Source organism: Elaeis guineensis, chromosome 13 (genome assembly GCF_000442705.2).
Source record: "Elaeis guineensis isolate ETL-2024a chromosome 13, EG11, whole genome shotgun sequence".
NCBI classification, from domain to species: Eukaryota; Viridiplantae; Streptophyta; class Magnoliopsida; order Arecales; family Arecaceae; genus Elaeis; species Elaeis guineensis.
The window spans coordinates 5,387,760-5,402,332 of record NC_026005.2 but is presented as its reverse complement, the minus strand read 5'-3'; the positions used below and the strand labels follow the sequence as shown (position 1 = coordinate 5,402,332).

Sequence of the window (14,573 nt, the reverse complement as noted above, 5' to 3'; positions counted from 1 at the left end):
TGACGGGTTGGAAAAATCCCAACCTGACCTGACTAGCCCCGCCATGGGCCGCAGGTTAAACGGGCTAACCCGCCAAATTTTTTTAAAAAAAATCTATAAACAGTAATATAAATTAAATTTCATATTCAATTTGAACTCAAATCAATTTATCAAAGTCTCACATCTCAATTCTTAGAGTCATAAAATAAAATTATCAAAATTAAACTAAATACTTAATACAACCCAAACTTAAAAGACTTTAAGTTTCAATTTTTAAACTAATTTAGAGGCAAATCAAAGTTTCAAAAAATTATCCTTCATATCATTATTGTGGTCCTCATCATTCAATTCTTCATCTTCTTCTCCTTCTTCATCAATTATCTCTTCAATAACATTAAAATCTTTTTTTAATATATATATATATAAAGAAATGGATCAGCCCACCCCGACCCGTCGACCCAAACGAGGCTGGTCATTTGACCCGCTTTTAAATGAATTTCTAAAATATAAATCTAACCTGTCCCATTTACATGGCAGGATGGGCCAATCCGATGGGTTCAACCCAAATTGACAGCTCTAAACTCTCTAATCAAACTGATTGCTTGCTCGAAGAATTTTTTGTTAGCTATTTTATTTGCGGACTTCAGGATGAGATTAAGCATGATGTGCGCATGTTTTGACCAACTTCCATGACTGCTACTATTAGATTGGCTAGAATCAAAGAGGAGCAATTGTTAGCCTTGCAAGAAATAGGTTTAGTACTCTTAGCCCATACTCTTCATTTATTGCTCCTAATGCAAAAACTCATCTTCCCCCTATTAAGCGATTGTCACCAACAGAAGATACGATTCGACGTGAAAAAGGGCTATGTTTTAATTATGATGAGAAATATGGCCTAGGGCATCTCTTTAAGATTCAATAATGGTTCCTAATTGAAGACGAGCAGACAGAGAATGAGCAAGTAGCAGCAGTGGATGAGGTAGAGGATGTTGCCAAATGGCTTAATAATGTGCAACCTAATATTTCTATGCATGCCATCTGGAACCTTGTCTCCCCAAACGATTCATGTCACAAAGGGGCTTAAGAAACAAGTTGTAACTATTCTCATTGATTTAGAAAGCACCCATAATTTTATCCATCCCTCCTTGGCAAAGCAACTTGCATGTCGATGGAGCAAGGAAAATTCTTTGGAGGTTAAGATAGCAAATGGGGATAAAATGACCATCGAAGGAATATGCGATAATCTTTCATTAGATATGCAAGAATATCATTTTACTGTTGATTTTTTTATGTTTTCTTTAGGTAGTTGTAATGTGATATTGGGAGCTTCTTGGTTGTATATGCTTGGCCCTATTGTATGGGATTTCTCCAAAGTTTTTACATAATTTAAATTTCAAGAGAAGAAGTACTCATTATGAGGTGAAAGAGACCCACCTATAGAAATGATTAGTAGCTACATAGTAGAAAAGCAGGTGACCAAAGGTGATATAGCTATGCTAATGACTCTATATTTGGTGGAGTGAGTTGAACCAAGTAGAGAGGTGCCACTAGACTTATAGCAACTCTTAAATGCTTATGATGATATTTTTTCTACCTCTATAGGTGTTCCTCCTAGTCGTTCGCATGACATTATATTCCATTGCTTCTAGACAGTTGACCTCCAAATATTCGCCCTTACTGCTATCCTCATTTTTAGAAATCTAAGATTGAGCAACAGACTCGAAAATGTTAGAAAGTGGCATAATTTGGCTAAGCAATAGTTCCTATTCATCGCCAGTGTTGCTAATGCGAAACAAGATGGGTCATGGCAAATGTATGTGACTATCGTGCTCTTAACAGAATAACTATGAAGGATAAGTTTTCATACTAACATTTGATGAGTTACTGGATGAATTGCATAGTGCTGCATTTTTTTCCAAACTAAATCTCCAATCAAGTAATCATCAAGTTCGTGTCCATAAAGATGATAGTTTTAAAATTGCTTTTCCACATGCATGATAGACATTATGAGTTTTTAGTTATGCTCTTTGGATTAACAAACGCTCCACTAACTTTTCAAAGCCTTATGAACATAGTATTCAAACCATTTCTGGAGCACTTTGTTCTGATGTTTTTTTATGATATTCTCATCTACAACCTATCTTGGGAGGAGCACTTAGCCCACTTGGAGGTAATCTTTGAAATTTTACGTGAGCATAAGTTGTTTATTTAAACAAACAAAATTATTCTTTTGGACAACAGTAAGTGGAATATCTGGGGCATATCGTATCTCAAAAGGGAGTTGTTATAGACCTATAAAAGGTATCTAGTATGTTGGATTGGCCTGTCCCTAAAATTCTATGAGCTTTGAGAGGGTTTTTGGGATTAACCGGATACTACATGAAATTTGTGAAAGATTATGGGAAGATTGCAGCACTACTTACAACTCTATTAAAAAAGAATTCTTTTTAGTGGAATAGTGTGGTAGAATCTGCTTTCAATCTCCTCAAACACACCATGTCAACAGCTCCTATCCTAGACCTACCAGATTTTTTTAAATCATTTGAGATTGAATGTGATGCTTTAGGGGTCGGTATTAGTGCAGTTCTTATGCAAGACGGTCGCCCTATTGCTTATACTAGCAAAGCTTTATCTAAAAAATATTTGCTAAGTCACCAATTTGTAATCTACACAGACTATCACGGCCTCAAGTACTTAAAAGGAGCAGTGGCTCTCATCTGCAGTGCAACACAAATGGACAGCAAAATTGATGGGTTATGATTCTGAGATCAAGTATAAGTGTGGCACTAATAATTTAGTAGCTGATACCTTGTCGCGTCAAATAGAGGGGGCAATTGTTGCTATTTTTAGTCCTTTACTCAAATGGTTAGAGATTGTGCAAGCTGAAACTAAACTGGATGATGCATTTCAAGTAATTATTTGGGCTATTCAAAACCAATCAGGTCTATCTTCGCATTATACTTATGCAAATAGATTACTACGCTACAAAAATAGAGTTGTGTTGGGTGCAAATTTTATGTGGTGCTAGCAAGTTTTAAAATTTTTGCATGACTCTCTTGAAGGAGAATACTTGGGATACACAAAGACATACAAGAGGATTTTTAGAAGTTTCTATGGAAGGAGATGAAGCGAGATGTTAAGCAATATGTTGCTGCTTGTGATGTTTGTCAGAGGAGCAAGAGTGAAAATGTTGCTCCCTTCAGGTTGTTGCAACATCTACCCATACCTAAGGATGTTTGGATAGACATCTCCATGGATTTTATTGAAGGTTTGCCTCTGTCTCATAGGAAGACTACTATTATGGTAGTTGTCAATCGATTCTCTAAATACATCTATTTCATTCTTGTGGCTCATCCTTATACTGCTTCCCAAATTGCCTAATTATTTGTGGAATTTGTTTTTAAGTTGCATGGCATGCCTGACTCAATTGTCAGTGATGAGGATAAAATGTTTATGAGTACCTTTTTGGAAGGAGTTATTTAGTTTGCATGGGATTGAATTATACATGAGTTCTTCTTATGACTCCCAAACTGATGGATAGATAGAAGTGGTCAACAGATGTTTAGAGATGTATCTTAAGTAATTTACAATTCAACGGCCTAAGAATTGGTGCACATGGCTTCCATAGGCTGAATGGTGACACAACACCTCCTTCTATAGCTCTATCCGAATGACCCCTTATGAAGCCATATATGGATAGCTTCCTTTGGTGTTGCTCTCATATGTTCTGGGGTCTACCAATGTCCATCAAGTTGATTTAGCATTGCAAGATAGAGATAAAATTTTTTGCTTACTTAAAGAGAATCTTCATATAGCACAAACTCCAATGAAGCAATAGACAGACAAACATAGAAGTGAGCGATCATTTGAAGTTGGTGATTTGGTTTTTCTCTTTTTGCAACCTTATACCTTATCGACAGACTACAGTGGTTGTGCATAGAAATTTAAAATTGTCTCCTTGATTTTTTTGGTCCATATAAAATTTTGGAAAAGATTGATCCTGTTGCTTATAAGTTAGTTATTTGTTGGGTCCCAAATACATCCCATTTTTCATCTCTCTAACTTGAAGAAAAGAATTGGACCCAAGATGGCTGTTTCTGATACTTTGTCCAAGTTCTCAAGGGATGGAGTACTTTGCATGGAGCTCATTGCAATTTTAAATAGAAAAATTGTCAAGAAATATAACCGTTCAGTTACTAAAGTGTTGGTTTAGTAGTCAAATTATTATTCCCTTGTAGTTATCTTAGAGGCCTAATTTCTTTCAAGTAGTCAAATATTTTTCTTTTTTTTTTTAATATGATAGAATTATATCAATATTTTACTAATATACTAGTTGAAGATCCACGCATTACATGGGACCGGATGTAGAAAAATAAAATATATTGATTATATCATATTAAATAGTTACATTGAAGAAGTATTCTTTCAACCCATTTGATAAGCTGACTTGGCAATACTCCAATACTCTAATTCATATTTAACCCATTTTCAACCCTACGGTTATACGATCTGAATTAATCTATCGGATCATATCAAACCTGATAAATTATTCACAAATAGAGCATGGTACTCTGTCGATTTGAAAGCCAAATCTCTGCATTCAATAGTCTCCGAGCAAAGGGGCGAGCTCGTTTCCGCCATCCACCCCTTGCTCCCCCATGATGCCTCCACCACAACCCTCCCCTCGAGCCGATGGAGACAGAAAAGTCTGTAGATCTTCCGCTTATACATTATTCTTTTTATATATTATTATTAATAAAATAATAATAATTTTATTATTATTATTAAAATATTTTTTATTATTAATCAAATAATAATATTTTATTATTAATAAAATAATATTTATTATTAATAATAATTTATTATTATTCAAATTATTATTAATTATAAATTAATATTTTAAAATAATATTTTTATTATTATCTTAGAAATATTTTTTTTAAAATAATATTTTTATTATTAATTTTTGAAATAAATTTTTTAAAAATAATATGTTATCATACAAATAGTATTTATTTTTAAAATAATATTTTGAAAAAAATAATATTTTTATTATTATTTTAAAATTAATATTATTTAAATAATATTTTAATAATAATATTTTATTATTAATTTTTTGACATATTTTTTTAAAATAATATGTTATTATATAAATAATATTTTTAAATTAATAATAAAAATATTATTTTTTAAAATAATATTTTTAAAAAAATAATATTATTATTTTAAAATTAATATTATTTAAAAAATAATAATATTCAAATCATTATTAGTAATAAATAATAGTATTTTTTTCTTTTTTCTTTTTTCTCCCTCCCCAAATATTTTTTCTTTTCTTTTTTTTCCTTCCCATCCCTTCCTCCCGCTACTTCCCCCCACCCCCCGCCCCCGTCGCATGAGGCCCAGGTCGCGACTGTCCGTGCAGCTGCTGCGACGGGCTCGCCCCACTGCAGTCATCGCATCCACCATCCGTACCGCACTCGGCTCTGTATGACCACCAAACCCTCTCCCCTCCCCTCTCCCGACTCCGTCGCCACCAACCCCCTCCCCTCCGCTCCCCTAGCTCCAGCACCATCACCCCCCTCGTCTCACTTGGGAGCTTTCCGACGTCGACTCTAGTGACGATAATCCCATCCCTTCCTCCTGCCGCCTCCACCCCACCCCCCGCCCCCACTGTGGCTCCACCCCACCGCTGTCCGTACTGCACCCACCATCCGTGCCGCACCCGGCTCTGCACGACCATCAAACCCCCTCTCCTTTCCTCTCTCGGCTTTGGCCCCACCAACCCCTCTCCCGGCTTCGACACCACCAACCCCCTTCACCTCACTTGGGAGCTTTCTGGTACCTGCGCTAGCTCCGCATGTGACTTGGCATAATTAATTTACGGGAGGGTTCTTGGATCTCGGAGCAAAGAACTGCTGCCAAAATTGGTGACGGATCGAAAGAAGATGGAGGCTAGAGGGGAGGAAAGGAGAGACGGTCGTTGGAGGTGTCAGACGGTGGCGCCGTCGCGGTCTTCATGGAGGATGTGGGCATCTTGGATCTCGGAGCAAAAAACCACCGTAGAAGCCGGTGATGGATCAACAGAAGGTGGAGGTTGGAGGGGAGGAAGGGAGAGGCGGTCGTTGGAGGTGTTCGACGGTAGTGTCGTCACGATCTTCATGGAGGATGTGGGTGAAAGAGCAAGAGCTCCTTAACCCAACAGGGTGGAAGGCTTGAGCGGCCGAATAGGGAAGTTTAGACGATGAAATCCCATGCCGCTTGCTCCTTTTTTGAAACCCTCCGCGCGATCCATCTTTTTTGAGATACACATGGTACAACCAAACTCATCTGAAGAGCTGAGTTGGCAACACCATAATATCCCTCCATAAAATAAATAAATAAATAAATAAAAATATATATATATATATATATATATATATATGGGATAAAATACAGAGGCAGCCGCTCTCCATGGTACCTAGAATATCGCTGATCCCTGATTATTGTCGTTTTCGACCACCGTTGGGATCAGCAATTCCATATCATTTTTTGTTTTTTCTACTATTTACCATAAGAATAATTAAGATTGGACAAATGCTTTATCCCATCTTTTATCCTCTTTCCAGACTAGGCCTTATAGGTTCAAAGGAAGAAAACTCCTCCGAGTTTCCAAAAAGAGGGTGGTGCAATATAAAAATAAACCAGATCATTGTGATTGGAACTCCATTGGCCAATAAGACTGTGATATAATTTACCTCCTGTTGGCTGATCCAATCTCCCAAGGACAGAATTAGGTCACAAATACGACAAATCTGTTCCAAGAACTATCTTAGTTTATACATACCAAAGTACCAAACAGAATTCCTTTTCTTTTAGGTGATATATAGCGCAAATGTCACCCTCTTTTATCTGGCATACAGATGTAGCATTCAGCCAGGCCAAGTAGTGCTGTGTCTCATATTTATGGAGAAGACAACCAAGCAGCAGATTTTATAGCTGATCTGGCTTCATCAAGGAATTGTAGTTTTTCTATTTCAGATATATTACCTGCAGATTTTGCTGCTATTTTAAGGGCTGATAGCTGGAACGTGTGTTTTCTTTAACATAGATGATGACAGCAAACATTTATCTATATGTTTCACTTGATGTTCACACCCTATATTTCTGCTACTATGCTGTTTCTTGGTCTTACATCCAGGTAGGCCATTGTCTGTTTCCTGATGTGGCACACTGTTGGGTGGAAGGAGTATGGAGGCCTCCTGGGTCCAGTCATTTGATAACAGGGCTTTCTTCCTGCTGTTACTTGGAACTATACAAACCTTGGCAGACGGTGTTGTTAATCTCGTTCCGACTTTCTAATGGGTGCATATATTTTATTATAGTTCTAATAATATAGAGGGCATCAATAGTCCCACATCGGTTGTAAGTCAAAAGAGACTAGCATTTATAAGGAAAAATTTTTTTTTTCCACATGAGGCATCTTTTAAAGGGCAAAATCATGAGATCCATGAATCAGAATGGACAATATCTCATATGACGGACCGAACCTTTGTTCGCAACAATGACCCCTTAGAAAGGGGTCGAGGTCCGCCTCGATTTCCTGGGGTCAAGATCCGCCCCCCTTAACTGGAGGCTCTGTTATGGTTCTAATAATGTAAAGAGCACCAATAGTCCTACATCGGTTGTGAGTCAAAGAGGACTCGCGCTTATAAGGAGGAAAAAATTCTTCCCACGTGAGGCGCCTTTTAAAGGACAAAACCGTGAGGCCCATAGATCAGAGCGGACAATACCTCACGTAATGGATCGAGCGCTTGTCCATAACATGTTTTTTTCTGAACAATCTGGAGTTCTTGGAAATTAATCATTATTCCTTTGTTCTCATTTTCATGTTCAGCTTACAGAGGAAGCACTGTTTCAATAAAATTGATTGGCCTCTTCATTAGAGGTTGTGCTGTCCTCCCTGTTTCATGAGAATCAACAAGGCCTTGCTGATATTTCAACCACTCAGATTCTGGTTTTGTCACTGCTGGTCATGCTATGTTTTTTTTTGGCTTCAGCACTTTGTAAATTCTCCTTTATGGCCTGGCTACGTTGTATACTGTAGCAGGTGGCCTTCTAGGGGCATATGTTATAGTTGTCTTCACATGCTACATAACTGCTGCATGTCGGATCCTTTTCATGTAAGTTGGTTAGCTAATCCCACTGAGGTAATTAGATTTATAGTTTTTCTTTGTACAATTCCTGCTGTTCTGACAATGTCACAGCAGGCTTTTGGATACATAGGTTTTGTAACTGTTACTTCTTACTATCAATGAAGCTCCTAGCTCCCGATGTAACCAAAAAAAAATACACACACACAAGGTACAAATGCTACTAATTTTTATGTATACACGTAGGTTAGCTACCCAAACCCTTAGAATATTCTAAGGCTAAAAACATATTCTTTCTATATTACCTTACCAACCATTTTAAAAGGTGAAGTTGGCGAAAGAAGTTGGTATGCATGCACCATTTAATCGAGCACAATAAAATTTAATTCAAAACAGGGGAGGGACTCCACAGATATTGAACTTGATGCTCCGAACTTTTATTGTATCTATACTCATCAGAGAAAGATATGTACAAACTAGATGATACATAGAGTTAGTAAAGTCCGTCAAAATCTGGATCCAAGATGAGCTCAGGACCGAGGTATGGTGCACCCGCGACGACCAAATCTTCAGGTAAATCTATTTCTTCAAGTATGGAAAATCCTAAAATTACATGATCAATTATGAGAGTATGTTAGTCTCCATGCTCTTTTGAGAATATTAACCTTGTAGCAAAATTCACTTGATAGCAGTCAAGGGACTCAGACTTACCAGAAAGAGAAGGGATAGGTGTTTCAGAGAAGTAGGTGCATGGCCTTCCTAGCTCATCAGAGTAAGGTGGTGCTAAAACATCCAGGATAGCACAAGGAGTTAGGGCAGTGAAGGAGTGGATGTTTCCACCACTTCTTGGGAACAACACTGATGCTTTGCTTTGTGCTTGTAGAACCACGTCATCCGCTTCAACTTTAACTAGACCACCTGCAGCATTGAGCCAAACAGACTAAGCAACTCTTACTCTTGTTTAAGTTTATAAATCTATCTAGTTTATCTTCTCTTTGAAAAGTGTCTTTAATGCTATGTATATGAATTGAAACCTAATAAAAAGCAACTTTGACCATGTTTGAAAAATATTAAAGAGGGTAGAAAATTCAAAATAATAAGTGGCAAAGTCTTGGTTATTTTTCATACAAGAATTACATATTGCTTATTTAGCATTTGACTTCACAATTAGAAGAGAGAGTGAGATATGAATGCTGTTCATGATATACAGTGTTCTACAACTATTACACAAAGTATTAGATTCTGATATTGCCTACAAGGAACTCGCACATCAAGGGAAAGGTGTTATAGGAATCTATCATGTTTAGACCAGAACACAGCACATGATGAGTGGAAAATGGTGGTCATATTATTAGAAATGAGAATAATAATATTATCGTCTAATAGTTCCATGCAAGTATTTATTTTTAGTTTCAGACTTCTAGGGTTATAGAGGGAGTTCAATGGCATGGGCCTAAGGAGACATATCAGGATTGATTGATGTTGAATATGTTGGTACCATGAACCTGTTTCTTGATTTATAGCTCATCATGAGGTGATATATTAACGATGTACTTATGGATAGTTCCACTTGGATGATGCTTCCTTTCATCTGAGATTTTAAAGATTTATCGTAACATGATTATCCTACAAATAAAAACTACAACAACCTTCTTGCCAATAGGGCCTGCAGCCAGGAGTTGCAGGTCTTCGCATTATAAAAGAAGTAACAAAATCGAGAAATTCCCTACCAACTTGCCACATTAGGTCTCATCTTCAAAGTTTAGCACAAATCCCTTGTTTATTAAGTATCTTATAATTTTTCTTTTTTAAAAAGAATATCTGTCAATAAATTATGAACAATCTCTTACTTTAAATATTAATAAAATACAAGTCTTGCATATACCAAACTTGTTAGACATAACCATAATGAAATTTCAAAATTTATGAAGTCATACAATATTTTCTGTGTTACTTTTGACAAGTGAAAAAGGAAAAGTATGTACAATCCCTAAAATAAGAATCATTATGTTTTAATGGTATAAATCAATATAAAGGAATTATGCAAACAATTCTGTAATTTACATTGAATCTATTGATAAATGCATCACTGTTTATTAATTTATGGGGACCCATCGGTGAAGACCAATATACATATATTTAATTCGTTAAACATGTCATGCACGCCTAAAATTAGGGTGATATAATCAGTATTTCAGCTAATTTACCCACCAATGATTATTTGAATTCATGTGTTAACCCTACAACAAATAGATGTATTACATGATAATCTACAGGAGAGTGCACTGATTTGTTGATTCACCAGGTTAAAGACAAACCTTCCATTGTTAAATTTGTGCTTATAAAGTGAACCAAATATGTCAGGGTATCTTGCTATTGATTTTTTAATTTTAATTCGACTAATCATACATCTGCTATCGCTTGTCTAGATTCATGAACAAACACTGAGTACTTAAAGGGAAGGAAAGCATATAAAGTACATAAAGGGAGAAATATTCTGAAGTGATTTGGTACAGCTTTGATACGAAATTCTTATAAATATTTTTAGAATGGACCAAACCCAGATCAAACGTGACCAATTCATTCAAAAATGGTATACCACCCATGTGTGCATTTTTATGCCATATTAGAAATAAGTATTCCCTGATCAATGTTTTTGCAAAAAAGATCTAAAAGAACTAGCATGTTTAAAATAAAGGGCTTAGCTTCAAGGCTGCTTACCCTTCCTTGGTCTTGAACTTGGGGTGATAAACCAGTCATAGGACCTCACTGAGACTGAACCATACAATACTTTGCTAAGGACCACCATCCCCGGGTGATCATGGAGAGGTAGTTTCGCTCCGGCCGGGAAGCAGAACACCCCCATCTGCCATGCCAAAACCATTGATAATGATGCAATCCGATGTCAAACCAAATAACACATTCTTGTATCTTCACAAACTTAGATCTACATTAAAAAGTGATAATGCTTGAAGATTTCATGGTGATCAACATCCTAATTTAGACTACGGTCCAGTTACACACATGCTGTGTTCACAAACAAATCAGACCATACTACATACAGATCTCTGCAACCCTAACATTTGTAACTAAAGAAAAAGGTCATCATCATGCATCATTCATTAACTTTCCTCTATAAAAACATCTGCAACAAGAAGAAGAGCACCAAAAGTTGGATCGAACAGCCTGCTCACCGAGAAATCATCGCATTCATGTATGTGCACATATGTCATCTGTGTCAAGGCCTGTCCCAAGATAAGACCACCTCGGCTCGCGATTTTTGGCTCATCCACCGGCGATCTGGATCCATCAATTCCGACGTCGGCCGGTTCCATGTCGTCTACGTTCGATTTTACAAAACACCAAGAAGGAAAAAAAAAAATCAAAAAACAGAATCATAAGTATCGGAAAAGAAATTTGGCATACGCGAGAGATGAAGTAATTAGTTACCAAGGATCTCTCGCAGCCATCTGATCTGCTTGAGTGTAGGAAAGCCCTCCTTCCCGGAGAACACCGTGCTGCACGCGTCGTAAAGTTCTTGAACCTTGCTCCTCCCCATGGCTGGGGCTCTCTCTTGGATAAATGGCACGATATCTATCAACTCTGATGCATTCATGTCAGTGGATTTTTATCCTCTGGAACTAGGAAGTCTTTTAAATAGGGAAGGTTTTACCACGTTCTGTACGCTAAGGAAGCGGGAAACCATGGGCTTGCCCAAGTTTAACCAGCGGCTTTCTGAGTCCACCCCTCTCATCCTGTTGTTTTCCATAGTCACGCACACCATGTCATGCTCCTCGGTTCAGACACACCCATAATTAGCAATGATCGCAAACTCCTCCTCCTTATCATCTCCCGCTTTACTCCTCCCCACCCTAGCGATGGAACGATGGTTAACCCAATGGGCACAGATGCTCGATAGTATATAGACGGTATCACAGAGTGCTATACAGTTCTAGGTGACCGCGTACATACCATATGTTATTTGATGGCCATCCACCTTCTGATAGCGGTCATCTAAAGAAGCCCATCGTAGAGGATCCTCGTCATAATCCACCCCCCTGAACCAATCTAGCCTAATCCAAAGTCGTGACCCAAAATCTTATAACATGATCTATTCACCAAATAGATGGTCTCCGTGGCATCATATCGGACCCAGGCTAGCAAATGGCTTAGCCAGCTAATTGGATCGTTTTGTTAACAGGTCGGACATGGTGAGCTTACGAACGGTGACCATAAACGATTTGAGTGGAAACAGCGGCTGGGAATACTGGCAGTCGGCATCCGCGAATGCCCCACGGCGGGCCATTTCAGCGGCCCCAGGGACCACCGATTTCCAATACGTTGGGACCCGACGTGCCATCTCAAGATCCCAACCGTCCATTCAGTGGGCGAGAATTAACAATGTTATCCACCGGGTCCACGTATCCGGGCACAACGGCTGTTTCCATTTGAATCCACTAGTTTGGGACAGGATATTTTTAATCAGACGGCCGAGACGTTTCAAATTTTATACTGGCTAAGGGTACACCCTGGATTTATGGTCTCTTGGCGTGAATCTTGGGTTAAAGGCATTGCTGGGAAAGTCCGAATTTGGAATCTGGACTGGGTCATCCAATAGGAAATCGCCATCTATGATCACATGTCATACTTTTTGTGGAAAAGAGAATCAGATGTGTTAGTGTGGAAGTGATCGGTCCAACTTTACAATGGACATATTTTGATTAAAACATCCACAGATAGCGCTGGATTGGAATTTATTTAGTTATAAACAAAAGTTTTGGTTGCTCGATTAATCAAGGAGTTGACTGACGAAAGCTTCCATCGCGTGTTTCTGGTTTTGGCAGGGAAATGACAAAGCGTGGGCGTGCACAAGAATGTAATTTTCTTATGTTACTGGCTCATGATATGCTGACTTTGTCTGAGGGCTTACGCATGGTGACAGTAGATTATCTGCATATGTGTCATTGTTGCTTGGAAAAAATGTCTGCCACAATCTTTGTGACCGTAAGGAATGCAGTAATGCTCTATTTCTCGACCATAGGTCAAGATTCTTGGATCCTCCTCACATCGAAGGTGCCATCCAAGATGCATCACAAGGAGGAGCAATGGCTAACCATTTGGAGAATGGGTGACATGGAGACTATCTAGGGCTATATAACTCTATGATGCGAAACACACACCACAGAGGATCCCATTTTCTTTTTGGCCAAATTAAGTATTGGTTGAAGTCAATTTGTTGCACTTGCTAATATATTGCACAAAACATGGATCCATTCAATTCTATTATTACGAATTAATATACTTTCGGGTATTGAAAAATTTAATAGCAATATATTAGCTGAAGTATATTAATTAGACTAAGATTTTACAATTAATTTAGGAGATCGAGATTGGATTCTCAATGGTGCCAAATGGGAGAAGAGTGAGAAGCAAAATCAAGATATAGAATGCTCAATGCTATTGCCCTTTTCATCTAATAGCGAGAGGAGAGCCGCAAAAGGTGACAAATCTATTGACAACGTAGTTGGATCTACGTATATTGCTAGTTGTGATACATGGTTGCACTACCAGAATTAAATATATAAGAGAGAAAGAGAGTTGTTCTTGAGAGCAGCAAACTCAAAAAGTAGAGATTAAGAGAGGCAGCTCGTCTAGGAGGTGAGATGAATTTCAAATTAGTTATGAGGTTATTGCAGGATGATTTGAGAAGCATAACCTATCATAGCGCACCATGACATGGAGTTTGATTCATTTGAAGGAAGCGAGTGTATGGGAAATAGTCGAACAGATAATAAGAAAGAGGAATTTAATTAACAGATGTTAGAAAATTAGCCAACTGATTGTGATGTCGGTTTATTTCTTGGCACATCCTTCTCTGTATGTCACAACAATCTTGAACTTTTCTTTTTCTTTATCAAAACTTCAACTTCCAATATCTAATTTGGTTAATCTTAGTACTAGGATCCAATTCATGTATGCAAGCTAATTGAATTTAAAAATCTGGCCTAAATAGAAATGGAAGAAGAATTAAGTTTCAATATACATATGTATGTAAAGAGCGATCAAATGAGAGGAGGGGGGAGAGAGAGAGAGAGAAGAGGGGGAAAAAAATTCATCTTACCACTTTTACCATCAATGTTCTACTAATTGAAACAAATACTAAGCTAGGACAAGAAAGACAAACTAATCCCGAACTTAGGTAGCATTACAACTGTTGCTGCGAGGCTCAAAATCTTGAAATAGAGTCGGATTAGATCTCTACTTCAGCTTCATCTGATCCTCCTCTGTTTCAGATTTTGAGCCTCACAATAACAGCAACTATTTTGTTCCAAAAATGATTTAAGAATCAAAACATAGTGAGCAATAGTCTTGAGGAAAATGTAGACCTTAAATATAGTTACAGTTACAGTAAAATCAAAAGAGGCTATTAACCAAGTAAAAACAGGAGGTAATCTTGAGTTT

General features: G+C 37.6%; 1 protein-coding gene across 1 annotated transcript; it reads right to left on the bottom strand.

Annotated features, from left to right (window-relative positions):
- Positions 1-8,524: 8,524 nt before the first annotated feature.
- On the bottom strand, positions 8,525-11,751 carry LOC105056776 (plant cysteine oxidase 1). Its single transcript, XM_010939079.3, has 5 exons — positions 11,562-11,751; positions 11,306-11,451; positions 10,833-10,977; positions 8,823-9,029; positions 8,525-8,714 (listed from the first exon to the last, which is right to left on the bottom strand). The coding sequence occupies exons 1-5, from the start codon at positions 11,725-11,727 to the stop codon at positions 8,605-8,607; spliced, it is 774 nt and encodes a 257-aa protein (XP_010937381.2). The 5' UTR covers positions 11,728-11,751; the 3' UTR covers positions 8,525-8,604.
- Positions 11,752-14,573: the final 2,822 nt, after the last annotated feature.